The 20,866-nt window shown below is 40.7% G+C and overlaps 1 protein-coding gene across 2 annotated transcripts in view; it reads left to right on the top strand.

The window, feature by feature from the left end:
- Positions 1–20,866, top strand: part of RNF123 (ring finger protein 123) — a 116,201-nt gene that overhangs the window by 33,292 nt on the left and 62,043 nt on the right. For both annotated transcript variants that reach the window (XM_069095703.1, XM_069095704.1), the window contains exons 13-20: positions 2,345–2,470; positions 2,586–2,678; positions 3,198–3,271; positions 6,219–6,336; positions 7,442–7,541; positions 7,902–7,963; positions 8,293–8,364; positions 12,440–12,560. In XM_069095703.1, the coding sequence (XP_068951804.1) occupies positions 2,345–2,470; positions 2,586–2,678; positions 3,198–3,271; positions 6,219–6,336; positions 7,442–7,541; positions 7,902–7,963; positions 8,293–8,364; positions 12,440–12,560 (766 nt within the window). The remainder of the gene's footprint in view (positions 1–2,344; positions 2,471–2,585; positions 2,679–3,197; positions 3,272–6,218; positions 6,337–7,441; positions 7,542–7,901; positions 7,964–8,292; positions 8,365–12,439; positions 12,561–20,866) is intronic.

Raw genomic sequence — 20,866 nt, 5'->3', positions numbered from 1 at the left:
CACCTCTGCAAATAAGTAGGGGAAGTGCTTTAGTTCAAGCCGTCTCAGAAACAAGCTTGGTCATTATAATTACACAGCATCAAGTTTCATTTTTTTCTTCTTTCCATCTACATTGTTATAATTACTGTGTATATTGTTTTCCTGATTCTGCTTACTTCACCATCTGTTTAGTTCATATTAACAAATATTTATTAAGACACTTTGCCTCAGAGATACAGAAACGGCAGTCCTTTCCCTCAGTCTTATCCACTTTCTCTACCGAAGTCCTACCCTGATATGTACCTCATCATGGCATGGAAGTGACTCCAGGTTCTCAAAGGTTATACCAAACTGATGAATCCTACTAAACTATAAGGACTTCATATATATTTGGAGTAGGTGATGTACTGCTTGTTGTTAGAGGACCAGCCTAGCAAAATTTGTAGATTCATCACCTAAGGTTTGACCACCAGGTGATGGATTTTGGGTGGGGGGGAGAGGAGGCTACAGTAACTTATAAAACCATCCATTGAAGTGTGGGGGGTTGTGTTTTATGTCAGTGGGGTAGTATTCGAATGAATGAAATCACAGATCTTTTGAAATGTGAATGGGATAAACTCACCCATGAAATGGTAGCAGATAGCAGAATGGATTAAAAACCAAAATCCAGCAACATGTTGAGAGACAGACTTGAAACAAAAAGACATACACAGAATTAAAATAAGGGGCTGTAATCTATTATGCTTTAGCTGAAGTAAAAAAGTCAGGGATAGCAGTCACAGTTTCAGACAAAGAAAAAGCCAAAATAGACCTAATTAAAAGAGAGATTCGGGGAAACCACATTATGCTAAAAGGTAACATGGACAATAAAGTAATATAAAAAATTTTTACAGCAAATTTCTCAGATAATGGCTTTATTTCTCAGTTGTATAGGGAACTGAGTCAATTCTTAAAAAATAAAAGCCATTTCCCAATTGGTCAAAGGATATGAACAGATTTCTTCAGGTGAAGAAATCAAATCTCTCTATAGTCATAAGAAAAAATTCTCTACATCACTACTGATTAGAGAAATGTAAATTAAAACAACTCTGAGGTACCACCTCACACCTATCAGATTGGCTAATATGACAGAAAAGGAAAATGACAAATGTTGGAGGGTATGTGGAAAAATTGGGACACTAATGCACTATTGGTGTAGTTGTAAACTGATCCAACCATTCTGGAGAGCAACTTAGAGCTATGCTTAAAGGTTTATAAAACTGCATAATCTTTTAACGAGCAATACCACTTTTAGGTCTGTATCCTAAAGAAATAAAAGGAAAAGGACAACATGCACAAAAATATCTACAGAAACTTTTTTTGTGATGACAAAGAATTGGAAATTGAGGGCATATGCCCCTTAATTGGGGAGTGGGTGAACAAGTTGTGCTATGTGATTGTGATCATGCTATAAGAAATGATGAGAGGTAGGGGCAGCTAGGTGGTGCAGTGAATAGAGCACTGGCCCTGGAGTCAGGAGGACCTGAGTTCAAATCCGGCCTCAGACACTTAACACAAAAACTAGCCATGTGACCTTGGACAAGTCACTTAACCCCAGTTGCCTTCCAAAAAGCAAGAAATGATGAGAGGGATGGTTTCAGAAAAACTTTGTAAGACCTGTATGAACTGATGTAAAATGAGTGAACAGAAGTAGGAGAATGTTGTACATATAATAACAATTTTGTAGGGATGATCAGTTGTGGAAGACTTAGGTACTCTTATTAAGACAATGATCTGATAAAATTCCAAAGGACTTATGATAAAAAATGCTGTGTACCTCAAGAAAAAGAACTGATGAATTTTTGAGTGCAAACTAAAGTATAATTTTTTTCACTTCATTTTTTTCTTGTTTTTTTTTTGTATGTATAACATGGCTAATATGGAAATGTTTTGCATGATTTCGTGTGTATGGTTGATACCATATTATTTGTCTTCTCAGTGGGTGGGGGAGGGACCATAGGGAGAGAATTTGGAATAAAAAAAAGGATAAATAAATAATTTTAAAAAAGAAAAGAGAGAAAATGGCCACAGAAAGACTAAATTATATTCACTGGCAAAAAAAATCTTTTAAAATAACTTAATATTTTTGTTGTTTTTTTAACTGGATTTTTAAATTTCTAAAGGTCAGAGACCATTTCTTATATTTCTTTGTATTCCCCTTGGGTGCCTGAGACAAGGTTGAGCACATTCAGTAAACTTCCGACTCTGAGGCAAATAAGAGCCCATTACTTAGAAATACAAAAACCCAGTCTCCTGAGGCATGAGTGCTTCTGGGATCTAGGTGTTCAGTTTGTATTAATCTCTCCTCCTCCTCTGTTATACATAGTGCAAAGCATACCTAGTGGAAGAGGTTCTCATGAAATTTCTCCTGAGCATCCTGGATAGAGATGGGTCAGTGGAGTCTTACCCCCTCATCCAGCAGCTCCTGGATCTTATGTGGCTCCTCATGGAGGTGAGTTACAAAATTATAGAATGTTTGAGCTGGAAAGGGATTGGCAGGCTCTGGCTCATCCCTTGAGTTCTTCTATGCCTCCCTGGGCTGCACCTGGGTTTTTTTCTCCCCTCAGGATTATGAGGTACAGGAGTGCCTCAAGCAGCTGATGATGTCGCTACTCCGTGCCTACAGGTTTTCCCCCATCATCCCAGACCTGAGCTTACAGGTGAGTGGGCATAGAAGTAGTCCCTGAGGCCCAATGTGAAGGATTTTCTCATGTTTCCTTGGGGTAGATCAGGTTTGTGGCTAGGCTAGTGCTAGGTTGGTGGGGTTGCAGAGATTAATGACATTGAATATTAATGTCTATAGCCTGGGCTATATTCTGAGCCATCATACCCTCCTGAATGTCTTTCCTTGCTGTCCTCCACTGCATTTTGCTTTGCTTTGCTAGCCAGACCTCTTTCAGTTTGATGATGATGCGCCAGGATCTGTGTTAAGAGCTGTACAATTATTATATCATTTGATCCTTGAAATAACCATGGTAGATAGGAGCCTATTATTATCCTGATTTTACAGATGAGGGAACTGAGGCAAACAGAGGTTAAGTAACTTGCCCACTGTCTTATAGCCAATAAGTGTCTGAGGACAGATTTCAATTGAAGTCTTCCTGACTCCAAAGCTGGTTCTCTATCCACTGTACCCCTTAGCTGCCTCTCATTTTATTTAATTCTCTTTTCATTTCTAGATGCACTACCTTCATCTTACCATTGCTATCTTGAAGCATGAGAAGTCCAGGAAGTTTCTGCTTAACAATGTCCTGTATCCTTGGTTTTTTACTCACTCTCACTCTATTCCCTGTGCATGAACAGTAGGAACCATCTGCATTAGAGCCACTGGGCCACAAGCTGGGGTCATGCCATCAGGGAGCAGCCTGCTTCTCTAGGTGCAGGCTTGGAGACTTGTATTTGGTTGGAAAGGAGGAAACATAAGGTTAGGCTGTGCTCCTAATTGTTTTCCAAGTGTCTGGCACTACCCTTAAAAGAGGAGAGAATGAGGAGCCCTGGAATAAAATATTTAAGAATAGAAGAGACCTTAGGACATAAATCCTAGAATGTCAAAGCTAAAAAGGACCCAGATGTCATCTAGTTCAACTTCTCATTTTGCTGTGGATTTTGGGGGTAGGGGATGGGGGGGGACTTTAAAGACTGACCAGTTTTATTTTGGAATTCAGAGAATTATACTTTTATTTCCTTTCTGAGTTTTTTTCTATTGTGCATTTAGGTTACATACCGTCTCATTTAGCATTGTTTAGAGATGTGCATGAGAGAGAGAGTTTTCTTACAAAATAAGCAAACTTAAAATAATATGCTACTCTACTGCTTTGTTCTATGAAATGCCTCAAAGTTATTTCTAGAAAAAGAAATACAGAAGAATGCAAAGTAGTAAACTGTGCTCTATGTTATATGAAATAGGCATTTCTCTAAAGGTGCCTGGGAAGTGTGGTGGGGAGGCAGCTACAGTAGGCAGCTTCCCAAACTTGTGCCCTTTATCCCTGTTCAAAAATGGGGGACTGACTGTCAGAATCAGTCTTAATGGTTTTTAATCAATTGTAGATTGTTTTACCAGAATTCATTGTGAAAAGATAAGAGGAGGAAAGTATGTTATTTATCCTTTGTTTTCCTGTTTTGCTTCTGAGTATTTTCTTGTGTTTAGTTTGGGCTAGGAGAAGGAAATGCCTGGGAAATTGAGGCCCTTTCTCCTGCCTTCCCCTGTGAGCCATAGCCAGGACTCCATCTGCTGTGGCTCTGATGACAGGGACTCAGCTGGAGTTTCCTGATGTCAGTATCTATGTGTTTCTTCATTTGTTCATTCAGCAAACATTTATGAAGACTTCACTGTGTGTAGAGGCCTGGGATGGGCTCTGGGGGAAATGAGAAGTTTAGATGAGACATTGCTCCTGCCCTCATGGATTTTATAGTCACATACCGAGATAATTCACAAATACAATGTGCAATGCTTCATGATAACTTCATTAGAAAAGTGCAGAATGAAGCATTACCAGAAGTCAGGCCTACACCCCATCCAAACTCTGTCAAGCTCTGCATCTCTGCCAGGGTGCTCTCAAGGATGGGCCCTCACTTGGTTAGTCTGTGTCTTTTGTCCCTCTTTGATCTCTTTGTTCTGCTTAGCCTCTTCTCTGGCCTCCACCACCCTCCAGAAAAGTACAGGAAAATACAAGGCTCCCCCAAAAACCCAAGGAAGTAGAACAACTTTAGAGTGACTTTTTTTTATTGCTTTGTTTTAAACAGTAGGTTAGCTCAGAGGACTGCAGCAATGGGAGAGAACATGACCGTCACTGTAGTACTCTACTCTTCTGAATGTCTGCTCCTCTCCATCCTCCCGAGCTCTGCTCAGCAGGGAGAGAACTGTAATGACTGGGTTCGTTGGTGCCTCAGGAAGAGTTTAAGAGATGGGCTTTGGTAGACTGGCAGAGCAGGAGAGGGTGGCAGGGTATGGAGGGAAAGAATCAGGAGATGAAGGTTAAGTCAGATCTGTTCACATCCTTAAAAGTGCTTTAGAAAAGCATTATTTGAGTGTGAGTTTCTTGGTATTTGGGCAAGTCTCTAACATGTAGAGTACTAACAGTGAAATTAATGTTTCTAGACAGTCTGAAAAATGATTGAGCACCCTCGGCTTCCTTTTCTCCTGCTCTTCCAGTGATGCTGCAGAATGGTGAAGTATAGTCCTGAGGGCCATTTTGTATTTTTCTTTGTTTCCTGAGTTGCTGGTTCCCATGCTGATGGCTGGCCTGATGGTGATGACCAGATACAATCTGTCCTGGAAGTCATTTTCTTCCAGTTTAATAGAACTTGGCTTATCTTGGAAACCTCTGTGAACATAACTCCTAGACACCCAGTGGGGCCCCTTGTGCCATACGGAGGCCTCAGAGGATGACCTTCAGGCTACTTCAGAAGCTGAGCTTCATTTATAGAATGGGGCTGATTAATACATGCTCTACCAGTTTCCTAGAATTACCATGAAGATGAACAAGGAAATATAATGGCTGTGAAAACTTGTACAAATGTGAGGGATGGCTTCTTTGGGGGAGTAAGCAGAGTTAAGGGTCCTCTTTGGGAAATGTGAACCAGGACCCTTGTATAACCAGATTGGAAGTTTATCTTTGGTACCCTCCTGCACAACAAGGCCTTGCTTTCAGCCAAGTATCCTGGCTGTAGAGTGTCTGATTATCTTATTAAACTATTATTGCCTGTGTGAGACCCTTCTCAAGTATTTGAATATTAACAAGAACTCTTGAAATCTAGATAACTTCTTTTTTTTTTTTTTTAATTTTTACTTTTTAGAGGGCAGTTGGGGTTGGACTTGCCCAAGGTCACACAGCTAGTAAGTGTTAAGTGTCTGAGGCCGGATTTTAACTTAGGTCCTCCTGACTCCAGGGCCAGTGCTCTATTCATTGCGCCACTTATCTGCCCCCTACATAACCTCTTAAAATCCAAAAGAATAAAGCTGTAATGGAGAGTTCAGGCATTGTGACAAGCCAAACAGAGAAAGTTTGTTTTTTAATTTAGGGTAGTCTTCTGTGTCTCTAAGCTCACATGATAGTCTGTCTACTCAGATCAGTTGTGGGTGGGGTGGAGGGGATGGGAGGAGCCAGTGCTGCTGAGGGCTGAGCTCTGGGAGTTGCTGTGTACTACACACTCAGGCTACATCACACTCTGGCCTAACCCCTTAGCTATCCTCTCTACAGCTTTGATGTGCTTCGCTCTGTGGTTTTCTTCTACATCAAGAGTCCATTGCGAGTGGAGGAGGCCGGCCTTCAGGAACTCATCCCCACCACGTGGTGGCCCAATCGCTTTAATAAAGAGGTAGACAGCTGCCTTCCCACCCCTGCCTGGCCAGAGTGAGGGGAGCTCCTGGCTGGACAGAAAGGCCTTCTGGGCTTCTGATAAGGAAAGCCAAATGGGGATCTTCTGAGATGATATCACATAAATAGCTTCAGAGAGAATCCTGGTCCCCACCACCCTCTGAGCCAGTCAGCCAGTTTAGGGTCTAAACCTCTTCCATCTCCTCCTACTTGGCCAGTGGGAAAGTTTAAAAAGTGACAATTCCCTCCCTACCCCCTCTTCCCCCCACTCCAGTGCCAAATACCCAGACCACTGGGGGATGGGTGTGAAGGGAGGAGTCCATTGCTTTAGGAGATGGGAAAAGAAGCCTCATCCTGCCTCCATACCTCTGTCAAGGGGACTGTAAAAGCTTTAAGTTGCAATACCTTTAGTAATTGGGGAATGGGCAGGGGTCACCAATGTGAAGGACCACTTTCTGTCTCCTGTCCTAACTTCAGAGATTCCCTTAATCAAGAGAGAGAAGGGAGTAGTGTTGCTTTGTCAGCCAGGGTTCCAACACTCATTTCTCTGCTGTTGTGTGTAGGACATTAAACATATAGTATTTTTGAGTCCAGGCTGCCTTTTTAGGAGGAGAAGTTTTGCTGATCAAGACTAAAGTGCTACATATTCTCTGTATATGCACAGAAGAAGGGTATCTCAGGCTGGGGTATTTATAGGAAAGACACCCTAGTGAGATATCATGATGCCCATGGGGAATCTTGCTGGGTCTGAGCTGAGCTCTCTGACCAATTGAATATAGAGTTTTAGAGCTTTGACCTGAGTGAGTCTCCATATATGCTTTCCTCAGCTAGTTCTGTGGATGCTGTGCCCAACATGGGTACCAGGAGCCTGCTGCCTTGCTGGGTTAGAGGTTCCCAGCAAGGCTGATGTCCCTACATTGGTTATGTTTTGGGAAAGAAGAGATAGTCCAATCATAGCACCTTTAGGGTACCATTACAGTGGGTGTATGAAATCCTCTGGCTTCCCTGTCTTGGGCTGGAGGAATCTTGTTCTGAGGCTACATCCCTACCTGCCCTTACTCAGGTCTTAGTCATATTTATGGGGGCTCTCTCATTCCTTACTTCAGGGCAAGGAGACTAAGGAGGTGAAGGAAGAGAGTGCTGAGGAGCGGCTAAGACGGCGGGCATATGAGAGAGGTTGCCAAAGACTCAAGAAACGAATTGAAGGTCTGACTACTATCTCATCTTCCTCTCCTTATGGCAGGTGCCAGAGGAGCTCCAGGGGCCACTACCTCAGTTGAGGAGGACTTTCTACCTCTTCTCTTCTTTTCCCTCATCTACATAGTCCTGTCCCCATCCAAGTATCCCTCCCATTGGGGAATCTGGGAGTTGGGGAGTATTTCCTGATCTGTACCCAGAAGGGCTAGCTTACCTCATGGTTGAGGAAGACTGTGCCTCCCAGGAGGACTGGTGGCTCCTGTTTCAGTTTCACTCTAGGAGGGGTGGTAGCTTTTGCTGCTAGTACTTTCTGTCCTACCTAGAGCTGAACTCAGGCCATCGAGACTGATGGTCTGCTTCCCCTTTCAGTGGTAGAAGATCTCCAGGTTCAGATCCTGAAGTTGCTGTTGAATAATCAAGACCATAATGGGGTAAGTAGGCTGCATGAGGGAGAATAGTAGTGCTGGAAGGATTCTTGGGGCATAGAAAGTAAAATATCAGGGACTTTAGTACCCAGGATGGGGAGACCAAAGTCTAAGAGAGGGAAGAAGACAGGTTCATACATCTTGGTAGAGATCTGTCTCTACCTGGGAACAACCTAGTTGAGCCCTGTGTGGGGTGCACAGTTGGACCCCTTTTATAGGAAGGAACACCTCATATGCTTCTATGGTTGATGGGTAAGTGGGTGGAAGGTTGGAGACCATCAATTCCCCTTCCCTGGCTGTTTCTTGCTGCCAGTCCAGCTTTACTTCTCTCCCAGGGTGAAGCTTCCAGGTACATTTTCCTCAACAAATTTCGAAAGTTCCTGCAAGAGAATGCCAGCAGCCGAGGGGTGAGTGGTTTGTTCAGGCTAGGGGAGTACCTGCCCAAGGATCTGGGGGAGTGGGGCTGATAGGGGGCCCTCCCACTCTTAAGGCCCAGCCCTGGGGACCAGCCAAAGGACATTTTGGGCAGCTCTGACAAGGCTATTGCTTGGGCTCCGAAGAGATATTCCTGGCACAGAGCTGGTTCTTTGGAGACAATGAAGAGGCAAGAGGGCGGGAATTTCCAGAATCTGACTCTGCTGTTACATGTAACCAGCAGAGACTTCTTGATAAATAGTGTTTCTTGTACACTGAGATTTACAAAGTACTTTCCTCACAACTCTGTGAGGTGGATAGTGCAAGTATTATATTTCCTTTATAAATGAGGATGGTCTGAATGAGGTCAGGGAGTCTGAAATGAGTTGCTCAGAGATATGTAAACACAGTAAAGTTGGGATTCAAATCCAGGTCCTCCCCTGACTTCGGGACCAGTTCCGTTTCCACTGGGCCATGCTATAGGCTTGAGAGCTCGCTAACTGTCTTGCCCTCCTTTTCCGTTCTCTCCCTTCTCTTCTTCCCCTTTCTCCTTCCTTTCTCTGCCCTATTCATGGTGATTCTCTGTGCAGTCACCCCCTCCTTAGGAGTCTGTTATCAGAAAGAAAGGGGCTTGTGGATTGCTCTAGAACTAAATCAGGAAGTGGCTTTATTTGGATTTGAATTTTTAAAATTTGGAACTTAACATTAAGTAAAATGAGCATTTCCCTGTATGAAGTGGAAAAGTAAAAGAGAATTGTACATAACACTGTGAATCTCTATGATGTAGAATCTGCTTTTCCTTTTAAGTATATAATAAATTCAACATGTAACTTTCAAAGCTGTTCTGCTTGTCTGTGTTTCCTTCTGGCCTGGAAGGGACCTCAGAGGCCATCTAGTCCAACCCCCACATTTTACAGATGAGACAATGGACCACAGGCAGTTAGGGGCGGAGGCCATCTGACTAGAGAACCTGCATGCTCCCCACTGCAGCATGCCTCCTGTCATTCAGAGTAGAGCCGAGTTCCCAGGGGAAAGGCCTGTAGTGAGCAGCAGGCCTTTCTCTTCCCAAAAGTCTCATGGGCCAGGCTGCCAAATGAGGGGTCATGCACATGCCCCCAAGCAAGAGCTCAGTTGTAGGGGGATGATGAGATTTTAGATTTAAAACTGGAAGACACAGTCTAGTCCAACCTCCTCTTCTCACAGATGGGGAAATTGAGGTCCAGACATATTAGTGACTTGCTCATCTCATAGAGATAACAGAGCAGCATGGTTTAGTGGAGAGAAAACCAACGTTGGAACCAGGATGGCCTGGATTCAAGTTCCACTTCGGACACACACTGAGTCATTTAGCCTGTCAGTGCTCTAGGCAGCTCTTAAAGACTATAAGCTGCAGGGAAGGTGGAGAGTCTTCCCTCACCAGGGAGGTTTCCATACCAGAGCAATCAGAGGTCTAGTCCCTCTCCCTATCCCCAATATGTGGCACATTTATAAGTGGCAGCTGATATTCAGGCCCATGTTGAGATCCACTTTTGAGGCTGCTCTTTCCAACATTCCATGCTTCTGAGTGCTGCTGGCTTTTAGCATGGTTTGAGTAGCCTATCATGTAAATTAGGGATGAGTCCAGAGGGACCTGAGTTTGAATCCTGCCCTTAAAACTTAGCTGGGTAATCATGGTCAAATTACTGAGCCTCTATTAACTTGTTTCTTCATCTGTACAATGGGAATAACTACCTATAAGAAGAGCCCTTGCAGGGTTATTGTGAGGATCAAAGGAAATAACAGAGGTAAAGCGCTTTGTAAACATCAAAGCACTGTAAAAGTCAGCTATTATTATAAATGAGGGTGGAGTCATGTCCCCAGTTCTAGGATGAGTTCCTATGGGTCTGGCCTTTGTGGGGAAGAAACAGGCCCTCTTGATGACTTCATCAGGAGCTCCCATTTGGGTCCTAGTGTATGTGGCACCAATGGAAAAGGCCGGGGGGAACTGGCTTTTTGTTTGCCATCCAGTCCTGCCCCACAAAGGCTTCATTCTTCCTTTGGAACCTAGATGAGTTTCACTGAAGTTCTGGGTACAGAGTTAGGGTCTTTGAATTTTGGGGTGAGTTGGGTTGAATCATTCTGATCTTATGGTAATAGGAACTGTCGCATGCACCTTACAATGCTGAATCAGAAACATTTACTAGGTGCCTGCCACGCTAAGAGAAATACAAAGTATAGATTCTACATGCTCCTTGCCTTCGTGTAACTTATAACATAGTAAGGGGATAAGAAAGAAGTACAAATAACTTTAATATGCGATGATATATATTAAATGCTTTAGAAAAGGGTAAACAAAATTCTATGTGAGGTCCATGAGGGAAAGGTCACAAGCAGCCAGGGTGAAGACAGACAACAGAAAGCTTCCTGGAACAGGTGGCATTGGAAGAGATCTTCAAAGATCAGGTAGGAATTAAATGGGTGAAGAGAAGGAGGAAGGGCAGGCGTTCTTGGTTCAGGAAACGTTGTGAACAAAGGAAAGGCAGCGTGAGAGCACAGTGTGTGTGTGTGTGTGTGTGTGTGTGCAGGAACAGAGTAGTCTAGTTTCACATAGCTTTGAGGGCAGTGATAGAAATTAAAGCTGGAAAAGTAGAGGGGGAGGGATGGTTGATTACCAGTTAAAGGAAATATAGTTAAAGAATTCTAGGATTTGGTCATTCACTGGGTGGAGCCCCACAAACACACCAGGCCTCCAGGAGACTACTTTATTTGCTGAGAATGAGTCTGGGAGTAGGAGAGCTTGGTACAGAAAGCCCAGATGGGACAAACCTCAGATGCCACTTGTATGTGTTCTCAGTGGCCAGGTGGGGCAGATTTGGAAGTTTAGGGCCCCTCTATCTGGCTGGTAAAGAACAGATTTACTCTATAGGAATTTCTAATTACCATGATCTGTTTCTTCATTTGCACAATGGCAATAATAATTTTGTTGTTGCTCAGTCATTTCAGTCACGTCCAATTCTTCGTGACCCCATTTGGGGTTTTCTTGGCAAAGAGATTGGAGTGGCTTGCCATTTCCTTCTCCAGCTCATTTTACAGATGAGGAAACTAAGGCAAATCTGGTTAAGTGACTTGCCCAGAGTCACATAGCTAGTTAGTGTCTGAGGTGAGATTTAATCTCAAGAAGATGAATCTTCCTGACTTGAGGCTTGTGATGAGTCTTCCTGACTTCAGCTGTGTCACCTAGCAGCCCTAGGAATAATACCTATTGTGTTATTTGATGGGTTATTTCTAAGTTTGTATTTTATCTCTCCTTTGTAAATACTAGAGAATACTTTTGTGATCTAATGTTCATAGAGATCAACAAGCATTAATTGTCTATAATATGCCAGACACTGTGCTAGGTGCTGGGGATCCTAGACAAAAACAGAATGGATCATGCCCTCGAGGAGTTTACATTCTATCGGGGGAAACAGCATGTACACATGGATTAGAAAGGAAAAGAGGAAAATGAATTCTGTGAAAAAGAATCCAGAGGTAGTGGTAGTGGGACAGGTTCTGGGCAGCAGGCCTTTGAACTGGGAAACCAAGAAGCCCCCAAAGATTTGCAACCTGGTTGAGATTTCAGGGATCAGGGAAATTCTATTAGAGAATTTAAGGGGAAAGAGCTGTGGGGTCAAAGGCAAGGTCCCCTGGACAAATTCTAAATAGCAGAGTGAGTGTCTTGGGAAGCTAACTGTGGGTCAGATCCTAGCCTCCTGCACACCTTGACATGTTGCTTCTCTTTGGGGCCCTTGCCTCCCTCTTTGTGCCAGGGGTTCTGTAAGGGCAGACCTGCCTTCACTCCCAGTATCCCCTTCCTCCTACCCCCTGGCCGTGCCAAGAAGAGGGGCTCTCACTATGTGGACATGACCAGCTAGTTGACTACTACTGTCCACGTGGCTGTGACATATCTTGGGAGGGACAGTCAGCTTGTGAGAAATGTTGCACTGGAGAAATCAGGGTTGATAATAGAGGGGACCGTATTAACTGGAGCTGCTCTTGTGAAGCACTAGGATTAGAATTGGTAGCAAGCTGTTCTCTGCTTCTCTTTAGAATCTGACTGTTCTCTGCCCACCGGAGTACATGGTATGCTTTCTGCATCGGCTGATCACAGCTTTACGGCACTACTGGGATGGATACAAGGCTTCAAATCCAACAGCATCATTCAGTGAAGGTAAGCTGATGTGGAGCCTGAGTTTTCTGGTCCAAGTCTCATTGTAGAACCACCAATGATAATATTTCTGGCCATGCATTAATCTTCCTGACCCAGGGAAATAGTCAGGTTATCTAGATTCTGTACCTGACAAGCTGTAAACTGGGTCATTGGGCTTAGTGCCCTATCTCAGACCCAGCTAAGACTTTCAGAGCCTTTTCCTCTTCCCCTCTGAACTGCCAGATCCCTTAGACGAAGATCATCAAGTGACAGTTTTCAAAGGAAAGGGGCAGGCTGAGGGCCAACCAGTAGTATTGATTACCTTAATCTTACAGATCGTCAGTAACTCTCCATCTCTGTCAGACTTCTCCCTTTTTCCTGGTACTGTGCTGTGCCCCTTTCCTAGCTCTTCAGTTGGCCTGTGCTCAGAAAGGATACATTAAGGGTGGTGGGGGGCAGGATTGGAGGCAGAAGAAACAGGCCTTGTGCCTTCTGAATTCAGTCAGCAAACATTTATTCAGATGAATATTCAGTTGTCTGCTTTTTTTTATTATCTGAATTTTAATTTTTCCAGGTCATTGAGCTACTGGGTATAATTTCATCTTGTGTACATTTAACTCTGCATAGGCCCACAATGAATAGAGAGAGAAGACTAAGGATCTTTTGCTCACATTGGTCAGATTTTCTGACTCACTTTTCTGTGTAGTAGAAAGAACTCTAGATTTGGAGAAGAGGATGTGTTTGAGTCCTAGAATTGCTGTTTACTGTGTAAGACCTCAGGCAAGCTATGCTATCTCTCTGTCCTCAGTTCCCTTCTCTATCAACTGAGAGGATCAGATCAGAATGGAACTTTTTTTTTCTTTCCCCTAATACATGGTTTTATTCTTTTGTTTTTTTCCACTCAATAGTATTTTTTTTTCAATTATATGTAAGGATAGTTTTCAGCATTCACTATTACAAGATTTTAAGTTCCACATATTTCTCTCTCCCTCCTTTTCTTCCCCCCTCCCCAAGAAAGCAAGCAATCTGATATATGTTATACATGTACAGTCACATTAAACAACATATTTTCACATTAGTCATGTTGTGAAAGAAGAATCAAAACAAAAGGGAAAAATCACAAGAATGAAAAAGGAAAAAAAAGTGAAAACAGTATACTTCAATCTGCTTTCAGACTCCATAGTTCTTTCTATGGATGTGGACAGCATTTTCCATCATGAGTCTTTTGTAATTGTCTTGGATCATTGTATTGATGAGAAGAATTAAGTCTGTCATAGTTGATCATTGCATAGTGTTACTGTTGCAGTGTACAGTGTTTTCCTGGTTCTGCTCACTTTACTCAGTATCAGTTCATGTAAGTCTTTCCAAGTCTTTCAGAAATCTGCCTGCTTATCATATCTTATAGTACAGTAGTATTCCATTATATTCATATACCACAGCTTGTTCAGCCATTCTGCAATTGATGGGTATCCTCTCAATTTTCAATTCTTTGCTACCACAAAAAAGAGCTGCTATAAATATTTTTGTACATGGGTATCCTTTGCCCTTTTTTATGATTTCTTTGGGATACAGATCCAGTAGTGGTATTACTCAATCAAAGGGTATGCACAGTTTGATTGCCTTTTTGGCATAGTTCCAAATTGCTCTCCAGAATGGTTGGATAAGTTCACAATTACACCAATAGTGCATTAGTGTTCCAATTTTTCCACATCCCCTCCAACGTTTGTAATTTTCCTTTTCTGTCATATTAGCCAATCTGATAGATATGAGGTGGTACCTCAGAGTTGTTTTAATTTGTGTTTCTCTAATCAATAGTGATTTAGAGCATTTTTTCATATGACTACAGATAGCTTTAATTTCTTCATCTGAAAACTGCCTACTCATATCCTTTGACCATTTATCAACTGGGGAAATAACCTGTATTATAAAATTGACTCAGTTCTCTGTATATTTTAGAAATGAGGCCTTCGTCAGAAACACTGTCTATAAAATGTTTCCAAGTTTTCTGTTTTCCTTCTAATCTTGATTACACTGTCTTTGTACAAAAATTTTTTAATGTAATAAAAATTATCCATTTTGCATTTTATAATGTTCTATATCTCTTCTTTGGTCATAAATTCTTCCCTCCTCCATAGATCTGACAGGTAAACTATTCCTTGCTCTTCTAACTTGTTTATGGTATCACCCTTTTTGTCTAAATCATGTACCCATTTCAACTTTAGTTTGGTATACAGTGTGAGATGGTGGTTTGTGCCTACTTCCTGCCATACTGTTTTCCAATTTTCCCAGCAGTTTTTGTCAAATAGCTACTTCTTATCCCAGAAGCTTGGAGTCTTTTGATTTATCAAACAGTAGATTATTATAGTAATTTATTATGGTGTCTTGTGTACCTAACCTATTCCACTGATCCATCATAGTATTTCTTTGCCAGTACCAAATAGTTTTTCTTTTTCTTTTTTTTTTGGAGGGGGGAAGGGTAGGCAGTTGGGGTTAAGTGACTTGCCCAAGGTCACCTGGCTAGTAAGTGCTAAGTGTCTGAGACCGGATTTGAACTCAGGTTCTTCTGACTCCAGGGCCGGTGCTCTATTCACTGTACCACCTAGCCGCCCCAGTACCAAATAGTTTTGATGATTGGCGCTTTACAATATAGTTTTAGATCTGGTATGGCTAGGCTACCTTCCTTTGCATTTTTTCCATTAATTCCCTTGATATTCTTGACCTTTTATTCTTCCAGATGAATTTTGTTAATATTTTTTCTAGCTCTATAAAATATTTTTTGGTAGTTTTATTGGTATGGCACTGAATAAGTAAATTAATTTAGGTAGAATTGTAATTTTTATTATATTAGCTTGGCTTGCCCATGAGCAATGGATATTTTTATAATTGTTTAATTTGTATGAAGTGTTTTGTAATTGTGTTCATATAGTTCCTGGGTTTGTCTTGGCAGGTAGACTCCCAAGTATTTTATATTGTCTAGAGTTATTTTAAATGGAATTTCTCTTTCAGTCTCTTGCTGTGGGCTTTGTGGGTAATATATAGAAATGCTAATGATTTATGTGGGTTTATTTTATATCCTGTAACTTTTCTAAAGTTGTTAATTATTTCAAGTAGTTTTTTAGTTGATTCTCTAGGATTCTCTAAGTATACCATCATATCACCCTCAAAAAATGATAGTTTTGTTTCCTCATTGCATATTCTAATTCCTTCAATTTATTTTTCTTTTCTTATTGCTAAAACTAATATTTCTAGTACAGTATTGAAGAATAGTGGTGAATGAGTATCTTTGCTTCATTACTGATCTTACTGGGAAAGCTTCTAGCTTATCCCCATTACATATAATTCTTTTTTATTTTTATTTTTTTTGCTTTTTGGAGGGCAATTGGGGTTAAATGACTTGCCCAAAGTCACACAGCTACTAAGTGTGTCAAGTGTCTGAGGCCAGATTTGAACTCAGGTCCTCTTGACTCCAGGGCCGGTGCTCTATTCACTGCGCCTCCTAGCTGCCTCACATATAATTCTTACTAATGGTTTTAGATAGGTACTGCTTATTATTTTAAGGAAAAACTCTGTTTATGCCTATGCTTTCTGGTGTTTTTAATAGGAATGGGTACTGTATTTTGTCAAAAGCTTTTTCTGCATCTATTGAAGTAAGCATATGATTTCTGTTAGTTTTGTTATTGATATGGTCATTTATGCTGATAGTTTTTGAATCAGCTCTGTATTCCTGGTATAAATCCCACCTGGTCATAGTGTGTTATCCTTGCGATAAATTGCTGTAATCTCTTGGCTAATATTTTACTTAAATTTTTTTGCAATAATATTCATTACGGAAATTAGTCTATAATTTTCTATCTTTGTTTTGGTTATTACTGGTTTAGCTATCAGTACCATATTTGTGTCATAAAAAGACTTTGGTAGGACCCATTCTTCTCCCATTTTTCCAAATAGTTTATATAGTATTGGTATTAATTGGTTTTTGGTTTTTTTTTTTTTGCTTTTTGGAAGGCAGTTGGGATTAAGTGACTTGCCCAAGGTCACATGGCTAGTTTTTGTGTTACGTGTCTGAGGCTGGATTTGAACTCAGGTCCTCTTGACTCTAGGGCCAGTGCTCTATTTACTGTGCCACCTAGCTGCTCCTAATTGTTTTTTTTTTTCAATATTTGGTAGAATTCACTTGTAAATCCATCTGCACCTGGAGATTTTTTCTTAGGGAGTTCATTGATGATTTGTTCAATTTCTTTTTCTAAAGTGGGGTTATTTAAATATTTTATTTCCTCTTTTGTTTATCTGGGCAATTTATATTTTTTGTAAAGATTCATCCATTTCACTTAAATTGTCAGATTTTTAATTACTGGCTTACAGTTGGGCAAAATAGCTCCTAATTATTGTTTTAATTTCTTCTTCATTGTGGTGAATTCACCCTTTTCATTTTTGATACTGCTAATTTGTTTTTCTTCTTTTTTTAAAAAATCAAATTAACCAAAGGTTTATCTATTTTATTGGGTTCCCCCCCATAAAACCAGCTCTTAGTTTTATTTATTAGTTCAATTGTTTTCTTACTTTCAATTTTATTAATCTCTCCTTTGATTTTCAGGATTTCTAAATTGGTATTTAATTGGGGATTTAAAATTTGTTCTTTTTCTAGCTTCTTTAGTTGCATGCCCAATTCATTGATCTGTTCTTTATCTATTTTATATGTGGAAGCATTTAGAGATATACAATTTCCCCTAAGTAGTGCTTTTGCTGTATCCCATAAATTTGGGTATGTTGTCTCTTTATTATCATTCTCTTTGATGAAATTATCGATTGTTTCTATGATTTGTTGTTTGACTCATTCTTTAGGATCAGATTATTTAGTTTCTAATTAATTTTTAATCTATCTTTCTATGGCCATTTATTACATGTAATTTTTATTGCATCATGATCTGAAAAGGATGCATTTAATATTTCTACCTTTCTGCATTTGATTGTGAGGTCTTATGCCTTAATATGTGGTCAGTTTTTGTGTAGTGCCATGTACCACCAAAAAAAAAAGTATATTCCTTTCTATCCCCATTTAGTTTTCTCCAGTTGTCTATCATATCTAACTTTTCTAAATTCTATTCAATTCCTTAACTTCTTTCTTGTTTATTTTGTGGTTAGATTTATCTAGTTTTGTGAGGGGGAAGTTATAGTCCCCCACTAGTATAGTTTTGCTTTCTTTTTTTCCCCTCTCTTTTGTTATTTTTTAGTTTACATCATTCATTTCCACAAGATTTTGAATTACAAATTTTCTCCCTAATTGTCCCTAGCCGCCACCCCAAAACAGCGTTCCCACTGAATATCCCCTCCCCCAATCTGCTCTCTCCCATATCTTCCCCCATCCCCTCTTCGACTCTCCAGTAGGGCACAGTGGATAGTTTTGCTTTCTATTTCTTCCTGTAACTCACTTAACTTCTCTCAGAATTTGGATGCTATACCACTTGGCACATATATGTTTAGTATTGATATTGCTTCATTCTCTATGGCTCCTTTTAGCACAATGTAGTTTCCTTTCTTATCTCTTTTAATTAGATCTATTTTTGCTTTTGCTTTGTCTGAAATCAGGATTGCCACCCCTGCTTTTTTTTATTTTAGCTGAAGCATAATATATTCTGCTCCAACCTTTTACCTTAACTCTGTTTGTATCTTTCTACTTCAAATGGGTTTCTTGCAAGCAACATATTGTAGGCTTCTGGTTTTTAATCCATTCTACTATTTGCTTCCATTTTATGGGAGAGTTCATCCTATTCACATTCACAGTTATGATATACACTAACTGTGTATTTCCCTCCATGCTATTTTTCCTCCTGTTTATACTTTACTCTCTCCTTTTACCCTGTCCTTCCTCACAGTGTTTTGCTTCTGACCACCACTGCCCTACCTTCTATCAGTTCCCCCTCCCTTTTCTTTTTTCCTTTCCCCTTCCCCCTTTCTCCTCCTCCTTCCCTATAGGGTGAGATAAATTTCTATACCGAACTGAGTATGTATGTTTTTCCCTATTGTAGCCAAATCCAATGAGAGTAAGGGAAGGTTCAAACAATGCTCACCCCCTCCCTTATTTCCCTCTACTGAAATAGGTCTTTTGTACCTCTTCTTGTGATGTAACTTACCCTATTCTGCCTTCCCCTTTCCTCTTCTTTCAATACAATCCTTTTTTTTAACCGCTTAATTTTTTTTATATCATCACATCAAAGTCAGATTATACCTCTGTATATGTATACTCCTTTTAACTATCATAATAAAGATACAGTTCTCAAGAGTTATAAGTATCTCTTCTCAGGTAGGGATATAACAGTTTAACCTTACTGGATAGTATGGTATGTTTTTTTCTTTCCTCTTTACCTTTATATGCTTCTGTTGTCTTGTATTTGAAGACTGAATTTTCTGTTCAGTTCTGGTCTTTTCATCAGGAAGGTTTGAAAGCCCTCTATTTCATTGAATTTCTTTCTTTAAGGCTGAGAGATTTTTCTGGGTAGTTGATTCTTGGTTGTAATTCAAGGTCCTTTGCCTTCCAAAATATATTCCAAGCTAGACTCTCATCCTTTAGTGTAGAAGCTGCTAAGCCCTGTGTAATCCTGACTGTGGCTCCTTGATACTTGAATTATTTCTTTTTGTCTCCTTACAGTATTTTCTCCTGGACCTGATAGTTCTGAAATTTGGCTACAATATTCCTTAGAGTATTTATTTTGGGATCTCTTTCAGGAGGTGATTGGTGAATTCTTTTAATTACTATTTTATCCTCTGGTTCTAGGATATCAGGACAGTTTCCTTGATAATTTCTTGAAAGATGCTGTCCAGGCTCTTTTATTGATCATGGCTTTCAAGTAGTCCAGTAATTCTTGAATCATCTCTCCTGGAAGTCTTTTCCAGGTCAGTTGTTTTTCTAATGAGGTATTTTACATTTTCTGCTGTTTTTTCATTTTTTTGATTTTGTTTGATTGATTTTTGTTATCTCATTGAGTTGTTAGCTTCCTCTTGCCCAATTCTAATTTTTATGGAATTATGTTCTTCAGTTAGGTTTTGTACTTCATTTTGGATTTGACCAATTGTATTTTTTTTTTTTTGCTTTTTTTGGAAGGCAATTGGGGTTGAGCAACTTGCCCAAGGTCACATGGCTAGTATATGTTAAGTGTCTGAGGCCAGATTTGAACTCAGGGCCTCCTGATTCCAGGGCCGGTGCTCTATTCACTGTGCCACCTAGCCATCCCAACCAATTGTATTTTGTAAGGGATTATTTTCTTCAGTAAATTTTTGTCCTTCCTTTTCCAAACTGTTGACTCTCTCTTGCATACTTTTCATTTCTTTTCCCATTTTTTCTTCTGCCTCCCTTATGTGATTTTAAAAATCCTTTTTGAGCTCTTGCAAGAAGACTTTTGGGGCTTTGAGACCAATTTATGATCCCCTTTGAGGTTTCACATGCAGGCATTTTGACATTTTGAGTTTGTGTTTTGATCTTCTCTGTCACCACAGTAGCTTTCTATGGTCAAGGCTCTTTTCTGGGTTTTTTTTTGCTCATTTTTAGCCTATTTTGTGACTTTTAAAGTTGAGCTCTGCTCCTGGAGCACAGGAGGCACTGTCTCAAGCTTCTTGTGCTGGGGGCCAGAGGCCTGGTCACTGGATTTCTGTGCTGGGGTCTCAAATGCTGGTAGTTTGCCCACTGTGCTGGGATGGCCTGATGTAGTCATGCCTGTTGTGCTCTGGGTTCTGGGGCTGACAGTTTGCCTTCTGAACTGGAATTGGAAGCCTCCAAGCTGGCTTGCTGTGCCACTTGCCTGCTGAGCTAGGATCAAAGGGCTTCAGTTGTTGATCTGTGCTGTGGCTAAAAGCTTCACACTGGCTTGCCCAGGAACTATTTACAATGGGCTGTGCTCCCCTTTTACCCAAGTGAGTTAGGCCTTTTCTGAAGTCTAAGTTATCTTAAGCTGGAAAATTATTTCACTCCATCTTTTTGTGGGTCTGTCACTCCTGAGTCCATTTGGAGGCTTGATTTAACATTGTGAGGGAAACTATGGAGAGCTCAGGCAACTTCCTGCCTTTTCTCCTCCATCTTGGCTCTACCTCAAAGCAGGACTTCTTAACTTTTTGTTTTATGCACCCCTCAGGCAGGCTAATGGAGCCAATGATCTACTCAAAAGAATGGTTTTAAATGTATAATTACAAAGGAAATCAATTATTTTAAAATATAGTTTTCTCTCTGTCTCTTGCTTTCTCTTCCTCTTTCTCCCCTTTCACCCCTTCCTTTCTCTTCCTTTCTCTCTCCACACACACACACACACACACACACACACACACACACACACACACAC

The sequence above is a fragment of the Petaurus breviceps genome, unplaced genomic scaffold (genome assembly GCF_028583685.1).
Source record: "Petaurus breviceps papuanus isolate PSGF00001 unplaced genomic scaffold, PetGlider_PUasm1.0 227, whole genome shotgun sequence".
Lineage (NCBI taxonomy): Eukaryota > Metazoa > Chordata > Mammalia > Diprotodontia > Petauridae > Petaurus > Petaurus breviceps.
Note: the sequence above shows the minus strand (reverse complement) of the source record. Positions and strands in the feature narration are given on the sequence as shown.